Below are 25,512 nucleotides of genomic sequence, written 5' to 3' on the forward strand. Positions count from 1 at the left end.
GGCGCCTTCAGTTGCGCGACGCGAGGACAGGCAGTCGCCTGAGGCGCGGCCGCGCGCGCGACGCTAGAGGCGGTAGCAAGGAGGAGCTTGCAGGTACTTGGGCCTCGGCGCGGGGGAGCGTCGAGGGGTGGCGGAGGAAGGGGGTTTGGGTGAGGTGGGGGAAGGCGGCTGTGGGGGTAGCGAAGCCGGCGGTCATCCATCCAAAAAGGAGCCCAAAGAGAGTGATCTGTGCAAATTAAAATAGGCAGAGGAAGATGCAATAATATACAGAGCGGAATCCTTGCCAACAAAGACATACAGAGGCCCGTGCAAACGATAACATACAGAGAGAGAGAGCCATGCAAGCAATAACAGAGAATGAGAGTTCAGTGCAAACAATGAGAGAGAGAGAGAACCATGCAAACAGTAATATACAGAGAGAGAGAGAGATGTAGGCAAACTATAACATGCAGAGAGAGATCCATGCAAACAATAACATACCGAGAGAGAAATCAGTGCAAACAGCGAGAAAGAGATTCATGCAACCAATAACATACAGAGAGAGAATGATCCATACAATGACATACAGAAAGAGAGATCCATGTAGTGACATACAGAGAGAGCGGGATCCATGCAAATAATAACATACAGAGAGAGATTCATGCAAACAATAATATACAGAGAGAAGTCCATGCAAACAATGACAAACATTTTCAATATATAACAACTAACACACTTCCTGTTGCTTTTACCAGTTACCTAACTTGTTCACCTATTATACTCACTGTAGAAACCCTGATGTTACTTTGTCTACCTATTATGATTACTGTAAACCGTTATGATGGCGAAACTGAATGACGGTATACAAAACATGTTAAATAAATAAATAAATACAGAGAGAAAAAGCCATGCAAACAATGACATACAGAGCGCGAGATAGATCCATGCAAACAGTGACATAGAGAGAGAGATCCATGCACATAATGATAGAGAGAGAGATCTCCACGCAAACAATGACATACAGAGCGAAAAAGAGAGAGCCATGCAATCAGTAGCATAAAGAGAGAGAAATCTGTGCAAACAATGAAATAGAGAGAGATCCGCGCCTACAATAACATAGAGAGAGATCCATGCAAACAATGACAAATAGCAAGATGGAGATCTTTGCAAACAATAACATAGAATTATATATTGAGAGAGCCGTGCAAACAATAACATACAGAGAGAGAGATATCCTTACACGCGACGTACAAAGAGACAGAGAGAGAGAGAAAAAGAGATCAGTGCTACTAGTAACATACAGAGAGAGAGAGAGAGAGATCCATGCAAACAATGAAATACAGAGAAAGAGAGATCCATGCAAACAATAACATACAGAGGGAGATCCATGTAAACAGTTACATACAGAGAGAGAGAGAGATCTATGCAAACAATGACATATATATATATATAGAGAGAGAGAGAGAGAGATCAATGCTAATAGTAACATACAGAGAGAGAGAGATCCACACAAACAACAACATAGAGAGAGAGATATCCGTGCAAACAATAACATACAGAGAGAGAGATCCAAGAAATCAGTAGCATAAAGAGAGAGAGATCTGTGCTAACACTGAGAGGAGAGGATCACCTTGCTGGTGGCTGAAAGGAATCAGTAAGTTTTTGCTTGGGACATTGTCTTTTTAAAAGTATTGGGGCAAAGTTAACTATTTGGGAATATTATTTAGTGTGTTTGTGCTTTTAATAGTAACGCAGTGAATAAACAAGTTAGTCTGTTTGTATTTAAATAGTCAGTCTATAAGGCAGCTAGTAAGCAGAACTGAATGTTTGTATTTAAAAAAAAAACAAAAAACCCACAAAAAGTAGCCAGAAGCTAGAAATAAGCTAGGAGCAGTATATACCAAAGTAAAAAGGTTGAAAAGTTCAGCTCAGTCACTCACCTTGGAAAGGTGTTGAGGTAGTATGATTTGGTTTGAATAGGTACCAACATTTGTTAATCAAGAGAGCAGTGAGTCACTCTGGCTGACTAACTGAAGTTAGACTATTTGTATTTCACACCCCTCGCCCATCCTTTAATTTATAGGCAGGTACCACTTTCACAAAAAAAAAACCCAACAAAAACTTTATTGAGAGTTTGATCAGACCCCGGTAGACCACTACCAGACATATAGTGAATTCACTAATACATTTAAAGGACATTAGACACATTCCTACTCCCATAGCAACCTAAAACTTAACTAGGAACTGATCAAAATTGAGATGAAGGCAGCAGTCCAGCAGCAAGAGGGGGGCTTCCCAGTCTTTTGCATCGAGTGTCACATGTATGATTTTTTATCCACCAGTGAGAAGTTGTACATGTGCATGCAATGCAAAAAGCTCCTGGCTCTCAGAGAACGAGCTGGAGGCTAGAGTGGCAGACCTGGAGGAGCTGAGGCAGACAGAGAGGTATATAGATGAGACCTTCAGGGACAGAGTAGCCAAGTCCCAACTTCAGACAGCAGCCCTGGTGCTGCCCTGGAGGAAGAAGGTCTCATGATTGGAGAGCATCAACCAGGTGCAGCAGGAAAGGATCCTGTAGCAAGGACCTGCTCTCCAGGTGATGCATTGTCCTTTCGCACCGAGGATATCTCCCCAAGGCCTACTGCCCAGGAGGGAAGGGTTAGGTCGGCCGTCATAGTTGGTGATTCGATTATTAGGAATGTAGATAGCTGGGTGGCTGGTGGGTGTGAGGATCGCCTGGTAACATGCCTACCTGATACGAAGCTGGCGGACCTCACGCGTCACATAGATAGGATTTTAGATGGTGCTGGGGAGGAGCCGGCTGTCATGGTACATGTGGGCACCAACGACATAGGAAAATGTGGGACGGAGGTTCTGGAAGCCAAATTTAGGCTCTTAGGTAGAAAGCTTAAATCCAGAACCTCCAGGGTAGCATTCTCTGAAATGCTCCCTGTTCCACGTGCAGGTCACCAGAGGCAGGCAGAGCTCCGGAGTCTCAATGCGTGGATGAGACGATGGTGCAAGGAAGAGGGATTCAGTTTTGTTAGGAACTGGGGAACCTTTTGGGGAAGGGGGAGTCTCTTCCGAAGGGATGGGCTCCACCTTAACCAGGGTGGAACCAGACTGCTGGCACTAACCTTTAAAAGGAGATAGAGTCCTGGCATACAGGGCTATTGGCAGGGAGTAATCCACTGGATCACGCAATTACTTAATTTACAATGCGATGCTGAGCCATGGCATGTATTGCTGGGTCTTCCCATGGCTGACTATACCACTCATACACAGAAATTGGTTTTACAAATCTTTATTGCTGCCCGGACGGAACTGGCTTTGAACTGGACACAGGCCACGGCTCCGGCGGTGGCCGCGATTCAGCGTCGCCTCTTCTCTTACTATCAATTGGGTAGACTCTCTGCGGTGCACCTGAATCGTTTGCCATCCTTTCAAGCCATGTGGGACCCCTATACAAAATGGTTAGACGCGAACAATTCCATTTAATGCTCATAGATTTCACTGCACCACGGCTACCAACCGCATCCCAGTTTACACATTGTTCCACTAGTTCAGAGCACTTATTCTATTCTATATGCTTTGTATCAGGACTCCAGTACAGGGAGGGGGGGGGGGGGAGGGTTAGTACTGTTAGTACTGTTTGTGTACGATATTGCTTGTTGCTGTATAATGGTTGCGGCCTGTCGCTTGCCGGTTTGTTGTTTATTGTGCTAATTGTTTTCTCTTGGCTTGCAAATAAAAACAGTTTAAATACAAAAAAAAAAAAAAAAAAAGGAGATAGAGCAGCTTTTAAACTAGAACAAAGGGGAAAACTGACAGTCGCTCAGCAGCGCATGGTTCGGAGAGAAGTATCTTCAAAGGATACTAATGATGCATTAGAATTAGGGCATCCTGACAGTGAGGTTCCAATTATAAGAAAAGTAGTCCAAGTGCCTATAACTAAAAACTCACCTGAGCTAAAAAATTCTAACTTATCCCTATCAATTAAAAAGCAGAATGAAAATACAAACAAAAAACAAACTTTGAAATGTTTGTATGCTAATGCCAGAAGTCTAAGAACTAAGATGGGAGAATTAGAATGTATAACAGTGAATGATGACATAGACTTAATTGGCATCTCAGAGACATGGTGGAAGGAGGATAACCAATGGGATAGTGCTATACCTGGGTACAAATTATATCGCAATGACAGAGAGGAGCAGTCGGGAGAAGGTGTGGCGCTTTATGTCCGGGATGGCATAGAGTCCAACAGGATAAACATCCTGCATGAGACTAAATACAAAATTGAATCTTTATGGGTAGAAATCCCTTGTGTGTCGGGGAAGACTATAGTGATAGGGGTATACTACCATCCACCCGGTCAAGATGGTGAGACGGGACAGTGAAATGCTAAGAGAAATTAGGGAAGCTAACCAAATTGGTAGTGCGGTAATAATGGGAGACTTCAATTACCCCAATATTGACTGGGTAAATGTATCATCGGGTCACGCTAGAGAGATAACGTTCCTGGATGGAATAAATGATAGCTTTATGGAGCAATTGGTTCAGGAACCGACGAGAGAGGAAGCAATTTTAGATCTAATTCTCAGTGGAGCACAGGACTTGGTGAGAGAGGTAATAGTGGTGGGGCCGCTTGGCAATAGTGATCATAATATGATCAAATTTGAATTAATGACTGGAAGAGGAACAGTGTGCAAATCCAAGGCTCTCGTGCTAAACTTTCAAAAGGGAAACTTTGATAAAATGAGAAAAATTGTTAGAAAAAAACTGAAATGAGCAGCTACAAAAGGTAAAAAGTGTGCAAGAGGCGTGGTCATTGTTAAAAAATACCATCCTAGAAGCACAGTCCAGATGTATTCCACACATTAAGAAAGGTGGAAAGAAGGCAAAACGATTAACGGCATGGTTAAAAGGGGAGGTGAAAGAAGCTATTTTAGCCAAAAGATCTTCATTCAAAAATTGGAAGAAGGATCCAACAGAAGAAAATAGGATAATGCATAAGCGTTACCAAGTTAAATGTAAGACATTGATAAGACAGGCTAAGAGAGAATTTGAAAAGAAGATGGCCGTAGAGGCAAAAACTCATAGTAAAAACTTTTAAAAATATATTCGAAGCAGAAAGCCTGTGAGGAAGTCAGTTGGACCGTTAGATGATCGAGGGGTTAAAGGGGCACTTAGGGGTAGATTTTAAAAATTTATGCGTGCACGTACTTTTCTTCGTGCACCAGGCGCGAACAAAAGTACGCTGGATTTTATAAGATACGCATGTAGCCACGTGTATTTTATAAAATCCGGGGTCGGCGCGTGCAAGGGGGTGCACATTTGTGCAACCTGCGCGTGCCGAGCCCGGCTCCCCTCACCCCTCCCCTTCCCCTCATTTCCCCTACCTAACCGACCCCCCAGCCCTATCTAAACGCCCCTCCCTACCTTTGTTGGCAGATTTACGCCTGCCGAAAGCAGGTGTAAATCTGCGCGTGCCAGCGGGCTGCTGGCACGCCAACACCCAACCCGGGGGCTGGTCCGGAGGCCTCGACCACGCCCCTGGGCCGGCGCCACGCCCCGGAGGCCTCGACCACGCCCCCGGGCCGGCGCCACGCCCTGGTCCCGCCTCGAACTACCCCCGGACACGCCCCTTCCCGCTCCTTTTACGAAGCCCCGGGGCTATGCGCACACCAGCGGCCTATGCAAAATAGGCGCGCCAGCGCGTGAGTGCCCTGCGCGCGTAAATCCAGCTGGATTTACGCGCGCAGGGCTTTTAAAATCCAGCCCTTAGAGAAGATAAGGCCATTGCGGAAAGATTAAATGATTTCTTTGCTTCGGTGTTTACTGAAGAGGATGTTGGGGAGGTACCCGTAATGGAGAAGGTTTTCATGGGTAATGATTCAGATGGACTGAATCAAATCACGGTGAACCTAGAAGATGTGGTAGGCCTGATTGACAAACTGAAGAGTAGTAAATCACCTGGACCAGATGGTATACACCCCAGAGTTCTGAAGGAACTAAAAAATGAAATTTCAGACCTATTAGTAAAAATTTGTAACTTATCATTAAAATCATCCATTGTACCTGAAGACTGGAGGATAGCAAATGTAACCCCAATATTTAAAAAGGGCTCCAGGGACGATCCGGGAAACTACAGACCAGTGAGCCTGACTTCAGTGCCAGGAAAAATAGTGAAAAGTGTTCTAAACATCAAAATCACAGAACATATAGAAAGACATGTTTTAATGGAACAAAGTCAGCATGGCTTTACCCAAGGCAAGTCTTGCCTCACAAATCTGCTTCACTTTCTTGAAGGGGTTAATAAACATGTGGATAAAGGTGAACCGGTAGATGTAGTGTACTTGGATTTTCAGAAGGCGTTTGACAAAGTTCCTCATGAAAGGCTTCTAGGAAAAGTAAAAAGTCATGGGATAGGTGGCGATGTCCTTTCGTGGATTGCAAACTGGCTAAAAGACAGGAAACAGAGAGTAGGATTAAATGGACAATTTTCTCAGTGGAAGGGAGTGGACAGTGGAGTGCCTCAGGGATCTGTATTGGGACCTTTACTTTTCAATATATTTATAAATGATCTGGAAAGAAATACGACGAGTGAGATAATCAAATTTGCAGATGATACAAAATTGTTCAGAGTAGTTAAATCACAAGCAGATTGTGATAAATTGCAGGAAGACCTTGTGAGACTGGAAAATTGGGCATCCAAATGGCAGATGAAATTTAATGTGGATAAGTGCAAGGTGATGCATATAGGGAAAAATAATCCATGCTATAGTTACACAATGTTAGGTTCCATATTAGGTGCTACAACCCAAGAAAGAGATCTAGGCGTCATAGTGGATAACACATTGAAATCTTCGGCTCAGTGTGCTGCAGCAGTCAAAAAAGCAAACAGAATGTTGGGAATTATTAGAAAGGGAATGGTGAATAAAACAGAAAATGTCATAATGCCTCTGTATCGCTCCATGGTGAGACCGCACCTTGAATACTGTGTACAATTCTGGTCGCCGCATCTAAAAAAACATATAATTGCGATGGAGAAGGTACAGAGAAGGGCTACCAAAATGATAAAGGGAATGGAACAACTCCCCTATGAGGAAAGACTAAAGAGGTTAGGACTTTTCAGCTTGGAGAAGAGACGGCTGAGGGGGGATATGATAGAGGTGTTTAAAATCATGAGAGGTCTAGAACGGGTAGATGTGAATCAGTTATTTACTCTTTCGGATCATAGACTAGGGGGCACTCCATGAAGTTAGCATGGGGCACATTTAAAACTAATCGGAGAAAGTTCTTTTTTACTCAGCGCACAATTAAACTCTGGAATTTGTTGCCAGAGGATGTGGTTAGTGCAGTTAGTATAGCTGTGTTTAAAAAAGAATTGGATAAGTTCTTGGAGGAGAAGTCCATTACCTGCTATTAATTAAGTTGACTTAGAAAATAGCCACTGCTATTAGCAACGGTAACATGGAATAGACTTAGTTTTTGGGTACTTGCCAGGTTCTTATGGCCTGGATTGGCCACTGTTGGAAACAGGATGCTGGGCTTGATGGATCCTTGGTCTGACCCAGTATGGCATCTTCTTATGTTCTAATGAAATAGAGAGAGATCCGTGCCTACAATCTATATAAATAAAAATGTAAATGTTCATTTGTTCAAAATCTTAAATCTCCGAAAGTTCTTCACCGATTGCTTTGAAATTTTGACACAACGTTGCATTCGAATATGTGTGTGTTTTTATATACCTATATTATATAGATGTCACACCTGTGACAGGTAAAACCATGTTTTTTTGGAAAAACAGCACCATCTGTTGGACGTTAAAGCAACTCACGCTACCTACAATATAAATGGGCTCTGACCGATGGACCGCAAATGCGCAGTAGAGAGCAGCTCTACCGTGCATGTGCGGACCATTGAGCTCTGCGCTACGTGCTGGGTGTCACAGAGGGGAGGAGGAAAGGGCAGACGAGTCGCCGCTCCGAGAAAAGGCTCAGCCCATACCTCCGCCGCTGGGTAAGGGGGGAGGGAGTAGGGACTGCCGGACAGTTACACATAGGAGGAGGAAAGGGTAAAAGAGTCGCTGAGCCAGTCCGTCCACCGCCGGGGAAGGGGGGGAGGGAGTTGGGACGGCCGGAGCAGAGCTAATGCGCATTGTGAAATTAAACCAGACTGAGCCACAGCAACGCGTGGCCAGGTACAGCTAGTGACAAATAGCGAGATGGAGATCCTTGCAAACAATAACATATATATATATAGAGAGAGAGAGCCGTGCAAACAATAACATACAGAGAGAGAGATATCCTTACAAGCGACGTACAAAGAGACAGAGTTCCGCATAAATAATGTACTACGAGAGAGATCCATGCAAACAATAACATACAGAGAGAGAGATATCCTTACAAGCGACGTACAAAGAGACAGAGTTCCGCATAAATAATGTACTACGAGAGAGATCCATGCAAACAACATACAGAGAGAGATATCCTTACAAGCGACGTACAAAGAGACAGAGTTCCGCATAAATAATGTACTACGAGAGAGATCCATGCAAACAATAACATACAGAGAGAGATATCCGTGCAATAACATACAGAGAGAGAGATACAAACAATAACATACAGAGAGAGATACAAACAATAACATACAGAGAGAGATATCCATGCAATAACATACACAGAGAGAGATACAAACAATAACATAGAGAGAGATATCCGTGCAATAACATACAGAGAGAGAGATACAAACAATAACATACAGAGAGAGATATCCGTGCAATAACATACAGAGAGAGAGATACAAACAATAACATACAGAGAGAGATATCCGTGCAATAACATACACAGAGAGAGATACAAACAATAACATACAGAGAGAGATATCCGTGCAAGCAATAACATACACAGAGAGAGATCCATACAAACAATGACATACAGAGAGAGCGCGATCCATGTAAACAACGACATACAGAGAGAGATCCGTGCAAACAACATATAGAGAGAGATCCGTGCAGTGACATATAGTGAGACAGAGATCTTTGCAAACAATGGCAAACAGATAGAGAGCGATCCATGTAAACAACGACATACAGAGAGAGATCTGTGCAAACAACATATATAGAGAGAGATCCGTGCAAACACTAACATATATAGAGAGAAATCTGCGCAAACAATGAAATCGAGAGAGATCATGCAAACAATGAGATACAGAGAGAGCCATGCAAACAATAACATACAGAAAAGAGAGAGATCTGCACAAACAATGAAATACAGAAAGAGAGATCGTGCAAAAAAAATAATCATAGAGAGAGATCCGCACCTTCAATAACATACAGAGAAAGAGATCCATGCAAACAGTGACATATATATATATATAGAGAGAGAGAGAGAGAGAGAGAGAGATCTGGGCAAACAATCATATGTAGAGAGATCCAGTAACATGAAGAGAGAGATATTTATTTATTTATTTATTTTTTTAGAGTTTTTATATACCGACATTCTTGAAAAAAATATCAAATCATATCGGTTTTATGATTTATGAGCATACAATAATATACAGAGAGATCCAGTAAAATGGACACAAAGAGTTCCGGGCAAACAGTAATATCCAGAGAGATCCAGTAATATGGACAGAGAGAGTTCTGGGCAAACTATAAATATACAGAGAGTTCCAGTAACATGGAGAGAGAGATCTGGGAAAACAATAATATACAGAGAGATCTAGTAACATGGAGACAGATCTGGGCAAACAATAATATGGAGAGACAGATTTGGGCAAATAATATACAGAGAGATCTAGTAACATGGATAGATCTGTACAAACAATCATATACAGAGAGATCCAGTAACATCTGGAGAGAGATCAGGCAAACAATCATATACAGAGAGATCCAGTAACATGGAGAGAGAGATCAGGCAAACAATCATATACAGAGAGATCCAGTAACATGGAGAGAGAGATCAGGCAAACAATCATATACAGAGAGATCCAGTAACATCGGGAGAGAGATCAGGCAAACAATCATATACAGAGAGATCCAGTAACATGGAGAGAGAGATCAGGCAAACAATCATATTCAGAGAGATCCAGTAACATCGAGAGAGAGATCAAGCAAACAATCATATTCAGAGAGATCCAGTAACATCGAGAGAGAGATCAGGCAAACAATCATATTCAGAGAGATCCAGTAACATCGGGAGAGAGATCAGGCAAACAATCATATACAGAGAGATCCAGTAACATTGAGCGAGAGATCCGGGCAATAATAATATGAGAGATCCAGGAACATGGAGAGAGAGATCCAGGCAAACAATAACAAGTAGAGTGAGCTCAGTGGGAACAGGAATGTGAGAGGAATATCCAGTACCAGAGAAAGAGAGGTCAAGTACAGAGATCCGGGTAAACAATAATATACAGAGAGAGAAATCCTGTAAAGTGGAAAGAGAGATCCAGGCATACAACTTGCAGAAGGGGATGCAACAACCTACAGATCGGCATCTGTGCAAACAGTAGCCTTAAAGTGAAAGATGAGTGAAAACGGTAATGTAGAGAGGAATATAAAAAAAATATGCAGAGAGAGGTCCATGCACTCTAGCATACTGAGAGATCCAAATAACATGGAGAGAGAAATCAGCAGACAATGTGCAGATGGAGATCCAATTACATACAGAGAGAGAGATGGGCAAATACTAACATACATACAGTTACATAGTAAAGGACCCAAGTAGTCCATCCAGTCTGCCCACAAGTAGGTTTGTTTTTTTTAGAGTAATAACTGCCACTCTATGCAGGTTACCCCACTTAACACAGGTTACATCTTTTCTTCCTTTCCATCCTTTAGTCACTAGGATATCCCTTGTGTTTCTTGTGCATCATTAATATCTTTCCGCTATTTAAAAGTCCGTCTCTTGTCTCTCCGGTCCTCCAGGGTGTACATATTCATGCCTCCAGTTTCCTCATAAGGCTTTTGATGCAAATCCCACTCCATTTCGGTTGCCTTTCTTTGGATGTCTCCCACCTTGTTTCTGTCCCCTTTTGAGATCCGGTCTCTAGAACTGAACCAGTACTCCAGGCGAGGCCTCACCGTAGAGAGAAATAGCCCATGCAGCTCTAACCACAGAAATGGTCATGCAAACAAGAACGTAGAGAGAGCCACGAACGCACAGCAAGCGATCCATTGAAATAATATGCGGAAAGCCGTACTCAATAACATAGAGAGTTCTCCATCGGCAAGAAGAATTAAATTGGCCACAAGGCGTGGGTGACGTCACCCGATGGCGCCAACACGGACCCAGCTTGTCGAGACACCAGCAGGTCCGATTCTGCACCCTTGGAATGCCTCATCTGCACGTAAAACCTGCACGAGTATTCATGGAACACATGAAATTTTACATGCAGAGAGGTAAAGTAGTTTCCAGTGCACCCACTTCCGTGTGTAAAACTCTGTTTCCTAGCGTGTAGACGGATGGACTCAGGACTAGTGGGTTATGCTCCCCTGCCAGCAGATGGCGACGGAGCAAGCTGTCGTCACAGTATATATAACCCTGCAGTGACCCCAGCCTGCCAGTATTCTCCGTCTCCAGTAAATGGTGAAGGTGCATCTCCCTATAGGGATTGCTTCAGATTTTGGAAGGAGAATTTAACATGGAAAAAGGACAGCCCCATTGTCCTGCGGTGATACCAAATGGTCCCTCCCACACTTGAGAATGCCTGAGGTGATTTCCATGGTCCCTCAGAGGTGTGCCTTGGTCCGGTAGCTGGGTTTCCCGGCGTGAACTTAGCTGATTGTACAGCTGAAAGGCAGCGGGCGCAGGAGGCCGAGCATGGCAGTGACGACACATGCCCTCTCCCCCCGCAGCCAGAGACCGTCTCTGTACTCAGCTGGTAAGGGTTGAGCTCGGGTAAGTTTAAAAAAAAAAAAAAAAGTTTGTAAAGAGACAGTATAGAGGGGTTTGCAGGACTTCCTCCAGTCTCAGTGCTCGGTGCGTTGTTCCGACGTTCGTTCCCACTCCTATGTGGGTTAGAGGAACTGGGCAGCCTGGTGGGTTGAGTGGCCCCAGTGGGCTAGGCCCCACCGTTAGGCTTTTTGCCTGTGCGCCACGTGGTAGACTGTGGCGGCGTTTTCGCAATGTTTCTGTGCGAGTTTTACTGCCCTCTACAGGATGTCGGTGTGTGCAGTGTGTCCAGCTTTAGGCAAGCCTTTTGTGCACACAAATTTCCAAGCGCGGTAGTGCGCCCAGTCCTTGACGCAGTTTGTGCGTGTGTTTTTTTGCGGCGCTTACTCTGGGGCGCCTAGTTTTTGTGCACTTGACATTTTTTCAGCGCGAGCCGGCTGGACGCACTTTCTCAGTCACCTGTGCACTGATGGCCCCGGTGAGCAAGAAACCTAAGCGCCTTTCTCTCTGCGTTGCCTGTCATATTCGGCCATCTCAACCTGACCTTTCCTCTAACCTGTGTCAGAACTGTTTTATTATTTTATTTTTATTCATTTTCATCTACATTTAAGTAATCACTCTTACTTTCAGACAAATCAGAGCTACATGAGCATATGTCTTAACACATCATTAATCATCAATAATATCCATTGAGGAAATACTCCAAAAATCTAAACATACAATCTTGAATTAATCATTTACCCATGCCCTCCACAATAAAGGTAATGAAGGAACAGAGGGGGAGATGAAACTTTGGGAGTTTAAGAATGAAAATTAATATAAAGAAACAGGCTTACGTATCCAAACCTTATATATAACGATGTACTTTCAGAGACTAGATTGTAACTAAGGATTGGGTAGTTATGTTCCTAGCGTTTATAAAGGACTTTAATTGCTCTGGTATGAAAAAAAATGAAGGATTCGTCATGCGCTCTAACCAAACATTTGCTTGGATATCTCAATAAGAAATTATAGCCAAGAGCTATCACTCGAGGCTTTAACACTAGGAATTCACGCCGTCTCTCCTGTGTAGCACGGGTAAAGTCAGGATACATTCTGACTTGCTGAGGAAAGAAACTAGCTGAGATATTTTTAAAAATCGCTCTGCATTATTTGGCTCAAGTCAGCCTCATTGAAAAAAAAGTTACCAACAGGGTTCCTCGTTCGTAAACGTCTTCTACTGAACTTTCTAAGAACTGTGTTAAATTCTCTAAAGCCTCTGGCTGGTTCTGATTATTTCTCACATTAGATGTTATAGGCAAAAAAAATCAGCTTATTCACTACAGGAGTTTTTTGTTCTTCAAACTTTAACATTTCTACCATATACTTTTTCAGAGTTATAAGAAAATCTTGACCTAAAACTTTAGGGAAATTTAACAAACGTTAAGTTTAATCTCCTGTTATAGTTTTCTAGTTGTTCTAACCTCCTATTAGTATTGTTGAAATCCTTTATAAGTTTTGTTGCACAGTCAGAATTTTTAGACATTGAAGATTCCACTTTTCCAATTTGTTCTTTTAATTCAGAGGATTGCTTCTCCACCTTTTCCTCCAGTACTTCAATTTTGTTCTTCAAACGCTTCAGTTCTGACCCTTGTTCCTTGTGACACTGGCCTAAACCGACCATTAAGTCCCATAGCACTTCAAGCGTTACAACCTCAGGTCTAGGTGGAATATGAAAGGACTCACCCATATCTTCCAAATGGGCTGAATCTCCTTCCTCCGTTGCTGTCCCGGGCATTCTCACTGCTCCAACCAGCACTCTAATTATAATAAGAACATAATAATATGCCATACTGGGTCAGACCAAGGGTCCATCAAGCCCAGCATCCTGTTTCCAACAGTGGCCAATCCAGGCCATAAGAACCTGGCAAGTACCCAAAAACTAAGACTATTCCATGTAACCATTGCTAATGGCAGTGGCTATTCTCTAGGTGAACTTAATAGCAGGTAATGGACTTCTCCTCCAAGAACTTCACCATCCAGCGTTGAAGTCAAGAAACAAGCCCAAGCTCCGATGCTGTTCAGGTCCTCTGTCTGTGCAGTGCAGTGCTTTCACCAGGCAAAACCTCTCTCAAGCCCCCACCATCCGGAGTCGCACGACCAACGTCAACCTTCGGCACCCGGGTGAGGGAGAGGAACCAGACAATCTCGGGACCTGAGGAGGTTGAAGGTACGGAGGGCTTAAGGTCACCTCCCCTGATGATTCACTCGCTCCCTTGAGGTTAACCACAGTGTGGAATTCGCCCTCTTTTTCCGAGGTTGGAGTAGATCGATAGGATGTAATCAGTCTCTGGGAAGAGGGCATAGCGGCCTCGGTAGGGTATAAGCGCACTTTACCCTTTCTTTTAGCAGGCATCTTGCAGGAAATCTATCCACAGAGAGAGAGCGTTCCTCCGGTCTATCTTACGCCGCCGCCATCTTGTCCCCCCTTTATCAGTCCCTCAGAACTGTTTAGAGGCTCAGGGAGAGGTGTCTTTCTCTGATTTCACTAAACCTGGATCCTCTCAGCCTGGTGATGGTCTGGCTAAGAATCTGTCTGGAGGTACGCGGGATCTTGGAACATTCTTGACTGGCTCCTCCGCAGGGGATGGCTCCATTTCCTTCTGGGTTTGGCCTGCATCCGGCTGCTTTTTCTTGGGTGGAGTTTTTTCAAGGTTTGCAATCCTTTCTTCAGGCGCAGTCTTCTGCTTTGCCCACTCCTGTCAAGTTGGACCCTCTGCCAGTGGCCCCTCCCTCTTCCAGTCCTATGTTTAGGTGTCGGAACGTGCCTCGGTTCGCAGCGGGTAATCCCGACAGGAACCCAGATGGCACTGATGATGAGGCGGATCCTGATTCCCTGGAAGACGGGGAAATTCCTCTGGAATTGGAACCATATCGGACCATGTTGCGGTTCTTTCATAGAGATGAACTGCCGGCCCTGGTTTCCCACATCTTGAAGATGCTGGGTGTTCCTGGTGCAGATTCCATGTCTGAACCAAAGAAGAATCCCATCTTGGTTTCCTTGCATAAAGCCTCTTGTTATTTTTCCCTGTTATGGACGCCATTCAGGAATTGATCGATTTTGAATGGGGAGCCCCAGAAGCAAGTTTGAAAGGGGGTCAGACATTGGAAGGTCTGTACCCCCTGGATCCAGCGGTGAGGGAGCATTTACGTTTCCCCAAAGTGGATGCGTTGGTCTGTGCCATCTCTAAGCAGATGACTATCCCCGTAGAGGGAGGAGCAGCCTTGAAGGATGTGCATGATAGGCGGATTGAGGCTATCCTTAAGCAAGCCTTTGAAGCAGTGGTGATGACTTTACAGATTGCCTCCTGTTGCACCCAAAGTGGCACGATCTTGTCTGCTTCTCTCTCAAGAAGTTGATGATTCTGGAGTGTCTTCCAGAAACATTATGGAACCCCCTGCCACCTTTTTAGCTGATGGGGGGCTGCAATTTGGTCCATACTTCGGCCAGAGGAGTGGCTTCGATGGTAGCGGCCAGGCGTCAACTATGGTTGTGACATTGGTCAGCTGTCGTAGCCTCCAAGGCTAATCTTACAAAATTGCCCTTTAAAGGCTCGCTCTTGTTTGGAAGCGAGTTGGAGAAATTGTCCTGTAAGTGGGGCGAATCTCCAGTTCCTATGTTGCCAGAGGATAAGAAGCAGTTACAGCGCCCCCTTTGGTATGAGGGGTCGTCTCCAGTGTTCCAAGTGGTTTCGTCCCTACAGAGGATCGACCTTTCAGAGGACTTGGCCTTTCAGTAGGTTTCAGTTTTTCATCCCAGACAACTCAAGAGAGGAGTGGGCTCAGGGGTCAGATCCTCCCGAGCTTCCCAATGAAGGTTTGCCGACCCACCTTCGGAAAACAAGAGATAGTGGGATGCCTCTCTCTTTTTTATCAGAGGTGGGTCGAGATCACATTGGATCAGTGGGTGTTGGAGGTGATATGAGAAGGATATGCACTGGAATTTTGCAGTGTTCCTGGGGACGTGTTCAAGGTGTCTCCTTGCCATTCCCCATAGAAGTGTTGCATTGGAGGTGGACCCTTGGGCCTAAGTGGGGTTGATGCAACCAGTAGGTAAGGACCTACGGGTCCCCACCGTCGGCAGGTGGAGTGGGCTGATAGACAGAGGCCGCTGGAGCTTCACCTATACCAGCCCTCGTTCCCCGCGGGTTGAGCCTTTAGGTGCCGGGGCCGGCATGACTTAGGTGGACCTCTGTATATAGTTGCAGGAGAAGTTGGTTCAGCCCAGAGACAGCAGGCGAGAGATGGTACAGTCCTACTCCGGACTGGATAATGTCCTGGAAACTCGGGCGCCAATGCAATGAAGGCAGACAAGAGGGCACTCGAGCAAAGGTAGGCCGAAGCCTGATGAATCCACATCCAGGGAGTAGGCAGAAGAGGCGTCCAATTGTAGGCGTGAGTCAGGGCTGGCGGTGATCCAGAGGAGTGGCAAGCAAGGCTGAGGTCTGATCACGGAGATAGTCAATAGCGTAGTCGGACAAGCAGAGGTCTGTAGAGATAGGCTGTAGCGTGGTCAGGCGAAGCAGAGTCAAAGTCCGTGTAATCAATCCAAAGCATAAGCAGGGCAGGAACAAGGAAACAGGAACCAGGAACAACGAGGAACAGAAACGCAGGGAAGAGACAAATCTCTTAGTAGCAACGAGTACTCGACCAGCGAGGAGACCTGTTGCAAAGGCAATGCTATGGAGCGGAGCCTGAGCTTAAATACTATGAATAGGTTGACATCATTCACCCGGGGCCGCAGCTAGGTTCTCGCCATGGTCCTTACTTAAGGATCAGCGATGCACACGCGCCTAGGGAGGGGCACGGTGCGGGTGGTGGCGTCTCTCCGCGGGCCACGCGGAGAGGCCAGACGAGCAGTGGCAGCAGGACCAGGAATGCCAGGGACTGTGGCAGAGCCGGAGGCACCATGGGAGACCCGAGGATGGAGCTGGCAATCCACCACCGCCAGCAAGGAGGAACCAGAGGCTGGAGTCCCTGTGGAAAGGTGAGGGGGTCGTGCCGTGGGTTTGCCACGGACAACACGCATAACAAGAAGAAGCAGGCAGTGCAATCTACACTTCTAAAACTCCTCTAGTTGAGGGCTGTGGTTCCAGTGCCTACGTCTCAAAAACGTATGGGGCGATATTCCATTTAATTCATTGTGCCCAAGACAGAGGGCTCCTTTCATCCCATCCTGGATCTCAAAAAGTGTCAACCGTCATTTGAGGGTGACTCCTTTTCGCAAGGAAACCTTATACTCAATGATAATGGCAGTGCAGTCAGGGAAATTTCTGACCTCCCTGGATCTGTCTGAAGCCTACTTTCATGTTCCCATCCGTTTGGAGCACCAACGTTTTCTGCGTTTTGCGGTGCTGACGCTCCATTATCAGTTTCGGATGCTGCCTTTTGGTCTAGCTTCCGCTCCCAGAATGTTTCCAAGGTCATGGTGGTAGTAGTGGCAGTGAAGAGAAGGGATCCTGGTGCACCCGTATTTGGACGACTGGCTGATTCGAGCCAAGTCTCAGGAAGAAAGCCGCCTGGTGACCCGCAAGGTGATCTCCTTGTTGCAGGAGCTCGGTTGGGTGGTGAACCTGGCCAAGAGCAGTCTTCAGCCATCCCAGTCGTTGGAATATCTGGATGTTCAGTTCGACACGAGGCAGGCAAGGTTTTCCTGCCAGAAGTTCGGATTCAGAAATTGATGGCACAAGTGCGTTAGTTGGTGAGCCCTTTATGCCTGACAGTGTGGTCCTATCTACAGGTGTTCAGTTTGAAGGTGGCAACCCTGGAAGTGGTGCCGTGGGCGAGGGCACATATGCGTCCTCTTCAGTGCTCACTACTGTCTTGTTGGAACCTGCAGTCTCTGGACTGTTTGGTCCGGCTCCACTTGCCGAAGGAAATCTGCTTTTGCCTCCAGTGGTGGTTGCAGGAGGCTCATCTGAGAAAGGATGTTTCCTTGACCTCCCCAACCTGGTTGATGCTCACGACGAATGCAAGTCTCCAGGTTTGGGGAGCTCACTGTCAAGAGCTGATGATCCAATGCCGAAGAGTCCCTCTGGAACATCAATCGCCTGGAAGCCCAGATGGTCTGGTTGGCATGCTTGCACTTCAGCCACAAACTGCAGGATCAAGTGGTCCGAGTAATGTCGGACAATGCAGTGATGGTAGCCTGTATTCTCTGTACGTACCCAGATCAGTCCAGACTCCTGGGTTTTGCCTCCCTTCCAGCAGATGGAGACAGAGAGTTTCGCAGACACCGCCTTTTAACCCAGTGTGCCACCTGCATCTCTTCAGTATTTCTCTGTCTCCAGCAGATGGAGATGGTGCAAAACCTGCATTCTGTACCTGAATAAAAAAAAAAAAAAAGAATCATCCTCCCAGGAGGTTGGCAGGTCCTGGTGGGACCATCCCCCCCTGGTAGTAGGTTAAGGATAAGCAGGGTGTTAGCTGCTGCCGGGGTGTGGACCCTTAGCCGAGGTTGTCGCTACCTGTAGGAGAGGCTTCCGCAGGTCCCCACTGTCGGCAGGCGGAACTGGTCATAGCAGGAACCCAGGCTGGACTTTCACCTATACCAGCCCTCATTCCCCCATGGGTTGAGCCCTTGGGTGCCGGGGATGGCAGGACTTAGGCGAGGGTTCCTGGCGAAGGAGAGGTTAGACAGGCCAGGGTCAGGACAGGCGGCAGAGAAGCAGAATCCAAGAAATGTTCCGAGGTCGGGGCAGGCGGCAGGCAGGCAGAACCCAAGAGACGTTCCAAGGTGAGGAGGCAGAAGACAAACCAAGCGGGAGACAGGCGCAGGAACTGGGACACGGAAGCAGGAACACAGGAGCAGGAACACACAGCAACCAGCAGCTCACGAGGAGAAGGACCTGTTGCAGAGGCAATCCGGATAGCCAGAGTTGAGGCTAAATAGGGCCCTGACGTCATATCCCTGGGTCGTGGCATTCCTTTGTCACTGGCCCTTTAAGAGGCGGGGAGGCACTCACACACGTGTGCCTAGGGGGCTTGCCGACATGCGGGTCGGCAAGTGTCTGCACTGGCCCCCTGAACAGGAGGGCCCGCAGAGAACAGCGACGAGGATTGCCCATAGCAAGAACGAAGTCGGAGGAGGATCCTGCCGTGCCGGTAAGCGGGGTTGGCTGTGCGGCTGACCCGTGCAACACTACCCCCCCCTTTTAAGCCCCCTCCCCAAGTGTTTAGGCTTCTGGGGATGAGTAGAGTGGAACTGGCGCAGGAGGTTTTTGTCCAATATATTGGAGGCAGGTTCCCATGTGTTCTCTTCAGGCCCGAAGCCCTGCCATGAGGTGAGATACTCCCACCGGTGATGTCGGCGACAGATGTCCAGGACCTCTCTGATTTCAAAAACTTGATCTTCCTCTGCTGAGATCTTGGAGGGCTCCGGCAACTTGTGGGATGGCCATGAAAGTATGAGGAGTTTAAGCAGGGAGACGTGGAAGACGTTGCAGATCTTGAGAGAGGGTGGCAGCCATAGCTGGTAAGATACTGGCCCAACGTGCCGAGCGATAGGGAAGGGGCCGATGTAGCGTGGTGTGAACTTCATGGAGGGGACCCTAAGGTGAATGTGGCGTGTGCTCAGCCAGACCCTCTCTCCTGGATTAAATTTGGGGGGGGGGACGGGGGACTGGTCGTCTGTGATGGTCTGCTGTTTTCTTGGCCCATAGGCCGGCTTCTTGGATCAGTTCTTTGGTCTGCCGCCAAAGGTTATGCAAGTTGGTGACTGTTAATTGAGCGGCCGGGGAGGGTACAGTGAGCAATAAAGAAAGGGGGGCCCGGGCTGTCTCCCGTACACCACCTGGAAGGGGGAGGTGCCCGTGGGGGAGCTGGTGTGGGAATTGTGCGAAAATTCTGCCCACGGGAGCAGTTTGGCCCAATTGTCTTGGCAGGCATTGGCAAATGTCCTTAAGAAGGTCTTGAGGGTGCGATTAAGCCTCTCCACTTGCCCGTTGGCCTGGGGATGGTAAGCACTGGTGAATCCCAAGTGGACGTTAAATGTTTGGCAAACGAATTGCCAGTACCTTGCTGTGAATTGCACACCCTGGTCCAAGACGATGTGGCGGGGGAGACCATGTAACCGGAAGACATGTGAGGTGAAAAGGCGCGCGCCAGTTCTGGCGTGGAGGGAAGGGTCGGGAGTGCTATGAAGTGGGCCATCTTCGAAAAACGGTCCATGACTGCCCAGATGACAGTGCAGCTGCGGAAGTTGGGAGATCCACTATGAAATCGGTTGAGAGACGAGTCCACGGTTGCTTGGGGACAGGCAGAGGTTGTAAGAGTCCCCAAGCTCGTCCTACGGGCGACTTGTGTTGGGCGCAGGTAGGGCAGGATTCTACATCGGTCTTGACATTTATTTATTTTTATTTAAAAGATTTATATACCGCAAAATTGGGCAGAGACCTGACCAGCTAAGCGGTTTACAAAAATAAAAACATACATAATTAAAAAGTGAACAATATAAACAGAACAATATACATCATTAAAAATTACACTTCATAAGCACGTGCCACAGATGGCCACCAGTAGTAGCGTTTAAGTAGGTCCAGGGTATGGCACTGGCCTGAGTGTCCTGCCACATAGGAGTCATGGGCCCATTCCAGGACCCTCTGTCGGTGTCTTGTGGGAACCACTGTCTTCCTGGGGGGCACTGGCAGGGCAGCGGCTAGGAGGATTCTAGCCGGATCTATGATATATGCTGGTGGATCCGGAGTTTCATCGGCTTCAAAATAGCAGGAGAGGGCGTCTGCCCGGGCATTCTTTTCGGCTGGGCAATAGCGAAGCTCAAAATCAAAGCAGGCGAAAAAGCGACCACCGGGCCTGACGGGCATTGAGGCATTGCGCCTGGTGGAGGTACTCAAGGTTTTTGTGATCCGTGAATATAGTGATCCGATGACATGCCCCCTCCAACCACTGTCGCCATTCTTCCAGAGCCAATTTAATGGTGAGACTTCCTTGTCCCCTATGCCATAGTTGTGCTCGGCGGGCGTGAATTTGCGCGACAAGAAGGAACAAGGCCATAGGGTCCCAGAATCTGCCACTTGGTGCTCAAAACTGCTCCCACTCCTAGGGAGGAGGCATCCACCTCTAAGATGAAGGGGCGTTCCGGGTCTGGGTGCCGAAGGCAAGGTTCTTGTAGAAAGGCCTGTTTGAGTTTGGTGAAAGCTGTGACTGCTTCAGGTGGCTAAGTTCTGGTGTTGGACCCTTTCCGGGTGAGTGTGGTCAGCGGGGCTACTAGCTGGGAGAATTGAGGAATGAAGTGGCGGTAAAAGTTCGCAAACCCCAAGAACCTCTGGAGCCCCCGGGGAGTAGAGGGTCGGGCCCATTCCTGGATACAGCGGACCTTTTCAGGGTCCATGCAGAATCCTTGGCTGGACATGATGTAGCATAGGAAGGGTAAGCTTTCTTGCTCGAATGAGCATTTTTCAAGCTTGGCATAGAGCTGATGGGTTTGGAGGCGTTGCAGCACTGCCCGACTTGCTGACGGTGGCTCTGGATGTCCTGGGAGAACACGAGGATTTTGTCGAGATAGACGACCACTGAGACATATAGAAGGTCTCAAAAGATCTCGTTCATCATGTGCTGGAACACTGCAGGAGCATGACATAGGCCAAACGGCATCACAAGGTACTCGTAATGGTCACCTCCAGTGTTGAAGGCCATCTTCCATTCATCTCCTGGTCGGATACGGACGAGGTTGTATGCTCCACGCAGGTCCAGCTTTGAAAAAATCCTGGCAGCCTTGAGATGATCTAGAAGTTCCGCGATGAGTGGCAAGGGGTATCTATCCTTCTTCGTAATAGCGTTGAGACTGCGGTAGTGAATACAAGGTCTCAAGGTGCCATCCTTTTTGGTGACGAAGAAGAACCCCCACTCCTGCCGGGGAGGTGGAAGGTCAAATGAAGTCCTTATCGAGGTTTTCCTGGATGTAGCGGGACATGGCCATGGACTGTGGAGGAGAGAGAGGGTACACTCTACCCTTGGGGGAAGGGTGCCTGACAACAGGTGAATGGCACAGTCAAAGCACCAATCTTCAGGTAAAATCTCAGCTCTGCTTTTTGAGAAGACATCCGTGAAATCTCGATACTGTGGAGGAAGGCCCACAGGAAGTGGCCAGAGGGATAGCTTTCGGAGGCTGCACTTGCTGTAAGCAGTTCTCGAAACAGCGCGGACCCCAGCTGGCGAGCTGGAGGGTTCCGCAGTCAAGCAGGGGAAAATGTTGTTAGAGCCAAGGCAGCCCCAAGTCTATGGGGTGTACCGCCTTTTCGAGGACATAGAAGGAGATTTGCTCTTCATGCAGGAGTCCTTCTCGGAGGCGCAGGGCCTTGGTCGTAAACCCGATATACCCCGGGAGGGGCTCTCCGTAGCTGGATGAAATGTATAAGGGATGGTCACAGGTGCTGATGGGCAACTGCAGTTCCCGTACCAGGGCTCGGGTAACGAAGTTCCCCCCGGCCCCCGAGTCCACCAGGGTAAGTGAGGGGAACACCTGTCCGTCCTTCAGGATGGTTTCTGGGAGTGTTAGTTGGGGGGGGAAGCATAGGTACAGCCTAGAAGAATGTCCCCTCTGGCAACTAGGCTGGATCGTTTCCCGGCTTCTGGGGACAGGTATTCACTAAGTGCCCTCTACTGGCGCAGAAGAAACAGAGACCCAGGCGGCACCAGCGGAGCTTTTCCTCTAGCGTTGGTACATCCCATTGGTCCCGAGTCCATCTGTCTACACGCTAGGAAATGGAGAAATTACCACTTACCTGATAATTTTGTTTTCCTTAGTGTAGACAGATGGACTCGGCTTCCCGCCCTCGGCTGCCAAATGATTTTGTCAGTGGTCCTCCTGTGGGGCTACGTGTTCCAGTAGATTACTGGCAAGTGTCCCTAGATTGGGGTTCATATGTTCCTTGCTTGAGTTCAGTGTTTCTTGTTGGTTGTGTACAGTAATGGTTGACTGTTTTTAATCAAGATTTTTGCTAGTCTGTCCACAGTTGCTTTTGAAGAGAATACTAGCAGGCTGCGGTCACTGCAGGGTTATGTATACTGTGATGTCAGCTTGCTCTGTCGCCATCTGCTGGCAGGGGAGCATAAACCCACTAGTCCTGAGTCTGTCTACACTAAGGAAAATGAAATTCACCTATTTCACCTGTAAAGGAAACACAGTTATCAAGTAAGTAGTAATTTCTCCATTTCTCCTGTGCAAATGCCTTCTGAAATTGACTTTATGCAAAGAATGACATTAGAAATTTGTGCACAGAAAGTCAGAGAATGCGATCCATGCAGAGAGCAACGTAGAGAGAGAAAGATTTGTGCAGAGTACTGAGGGAGATCTGTGCAAACAGCATAAACAGTGAGCAGTCCAACTGATATCGTACAGAGCGAGCCATGCAGGATTTGCATATGCCATGGGTGCTCCATGCAGATTCTAGGGGTGGTCTGCTGTAGAGAGAGCTGCAGGCTCCTGTTCTCCCTTCAGCCTGCATCTTTTCTCTGTGTCTCTGTAGGGGTCTCTTAGAAGGCTCCAGCCGAGTCCTGGGTCCACAGTCATGCCATCCCTGGATGAGAGCCAGCTCGGTGTCCGGGAGATGCGAGAAGATGAGCAGCAGATAGTCCTGGAGATTCTGAAGGTAACTAGTGGAACATTGCCCCTGTATAAAACTAAGAGTTGCTGAGTGGGATTCTGCATGGCCACTTCATAACTGCTGGATACTGGTCTCAAGGCTTTTTTCAGTTATATGTGATGGAGCTGAACTTGAGGGAAAAAAAAGCCCCAACCCTGATTAAGGTATACAATTGCAGGGGCTATACAAACCTCCAGTCCCATCCCCCAGGCTTTACTCTATGCTTCCTCACCGCTGAGGATCCTCTGTGCACGTCCGGGGCTTTACTCCTCACTCGCCCATCACTGGGGATCCTCTGTGCCCCTCCCAGACTTTACCCCTCACTCCCCCACCCCTGAGGATCCTCTGTGCCCCTCCCCGGGCTTTACTCCTCACTCCCCCACCCTTGAGGATCCTCTGTGCCCCTCCCCGGGCTTTACCCCTCATTCCCCCACCCCCGAGGATCCTCTGTGCCTCTCCCGGGCTTTACCCCTCATTCCCCCACCCCCGAGGATCCTCTGTGCCCCTCCCGGGCTTTACCCCTCACTCCCCCACCCCCAAGGATCCTGTGCCCATACTTTCTTGAAATTTGATAGCTTTTGCCCCCACCCACCTACCTTGGGAAGTTATTTATTTCGCACCCTTTCTTTGAAGAGATAATTTCCTGTTGCTGCTCTTGAGTCTTACTCCTCTAGCTGCTGTCCATCCTGTAGTCCAATGTTAACAGTGAGCTGCAGAGAAAACAACCCCTGGCTTTACCTTACATTTTCTGTCGTAGCATGTAAAAAAAAACAAGTCAAACTGATTTTTTAACCAGCAAACTTTGGAATAAGCTGGTTTGTTTTTGACCTTGCAGGAGGGCTTCAAGGACACAGAGAACCGCCTGATCCTGTATGTCCTGACGCGGCCACCGACTCTGCTTCTGCTGGCTGTGGCCAGCAGCGGCCTGCGCTTCCTGCTGCACTCCTTTCTGGCCGCCTTGCTCCTGCCTGTCCTCTGCACCGTCGCCGCCCTCAAGCTCATCCTCTGGCGCTCCCCAGACCTCCGGCCGCTGGGCGCCAGAAGTCAGCGTGGCATCTGGGTGGCCGTCTACGGCGGGGAAGACATCTGCGGCTGCGTGGCCCTGGAGCCTGCGGCGGAGCCCAGGGCAGCAGAGCTGAGGCGGCTGGCAGTGAGCCGCTGGTACCGGCGCTCCGGGGTGGGCACTGCTCTGCTGTGCTTCTTTGAAGAGCAGGCCCGGAGGGAAGGGTTCGCCGTGGCGGTGGCCCGCGTCTCGGTGGTGGCCACGGCCGCTGTGGCACTGTTTGAAAAGGGCGGCTACAGCACTGCCGGAGGTCGGGACTGGCTGGGGTACACCGTGGTGCGGGAATTCAGGAAAGGGCTGTAGGGAGGGGGTGGGGAGGCGGGGAGGGAGCATCTGGGAACATTTAACAGCAGGGCAATTTGTTGAGGCGTCCATTCTGTCGTGGTTTGAGCCAGTACAGATTTTCCTGTAAGTTGCACAGTGCACCTCTTTCGTTCTCTGGCAGGAGCCCGCGGCTGCTTACCGTTCATCTGTGCATAATTTAACGCCCATCTAGAAAATGAAAGTGCCTGGAACGTTGGCAGGGACCATGCTGGGCAATCCCAGGGTGACTGCACACCTGTTTTCCAAAGCACTGCAAGTCTTGGGAAAAGGGAGGATACTGGGAAGCATAGAAGGGGCGGTAAATTAATATTAATATTTATTGTAATGAAGGGAGGTGACAGCCAGCTGGCAAGAGCGGCTCTGCAGTCTGGTTGGTCGCTGTTTCTACTTAAGTCACTACAAACATGAGCAAGGAGAATAGAAGGCGGTGGAGGATGATAAAATGGCCTTTGCTGTCTGAATCTCTGCTTTCCTCACCATTTCTACAAATCAGCCTGGGAAAATGAACAGCTGCCACAAGAAACATCTCTTATGGTGTAAGAGACCTCGTGCAGATGGTTAGAAAACCCGCCACTGCAGGGACATTTTCTCTCTGCATCCTGCA

The 25,512-nt window shown here is 47.8% G+C and overlaps 1 protein-coding gene across 2 annotated transcripts; it reads left to right on the plus strand.

Moving 5' to 3' along the window:
* On the plus strand, nucleotides 1–25,512 carry NAT14 (N-acetyltransferase 14 (putative)). Of its 2 annotated transcripts, XM_029585321.1 has the most exons (3): nucleotides 1–93; nucleotides 23,405–23,527; nucleotides 24,357–25,512. In XM_029585321.1, the coding sequence occupies exons 2-3, from the start codon at nucleotides 23,447–23,449 to the stop codon at nucleotides 24,885–24,887; spliced, it is 612 nt and encodes a 203-aa protein (XP_029441181.1). In that variant the 5' UTR covers nucleotides 1–93; nucleotides 23,405–23,446; the 3' UTR covers nucleotides 24,888–25,512. The 2 variants fall into 2 exon arrangements, with proteins under 2 accessions (XP_029441181.1, XP_029441180.1); XM_029585320.1 differs by lacking the exon at nucleotides 1–93 and having other exon boundaries at nucleotides 22,945–23,527.

The sequence above is a fragment of the Rhinatrema bivittatum genome, chromosome 19 (assembly GCF_901001135.1).
Source record: "Rhinatrema bivittatum chromosome 19, aRhiBiv1.1, whole genome shotgun sequence".
Lineage (NCBI taxonomy): Eukaryota > Metazoa > Chordata > Amphibia > Gymnophiona > Rhinatrematidae > Rhinatrema > Rhinatrema bivittatum.

Bases quoted from the DNA above. Each gene is read 5' to 3' on its own strand.
- NAT14 (XM_029585321.1), top strand. From the start codon at position 23,447: ATGCCATCCCTGGATGAGAGCCAGCTCGGTGTCCGGGAGATGCGAGAA. The intron at 23,528-24,356 runs GTAACTAGTGGA...TTGACCTTGCAG, and splicing joins TAGTCCTGGAGATTCTGAAG to GAGGGCTTCAAGGACACAGA.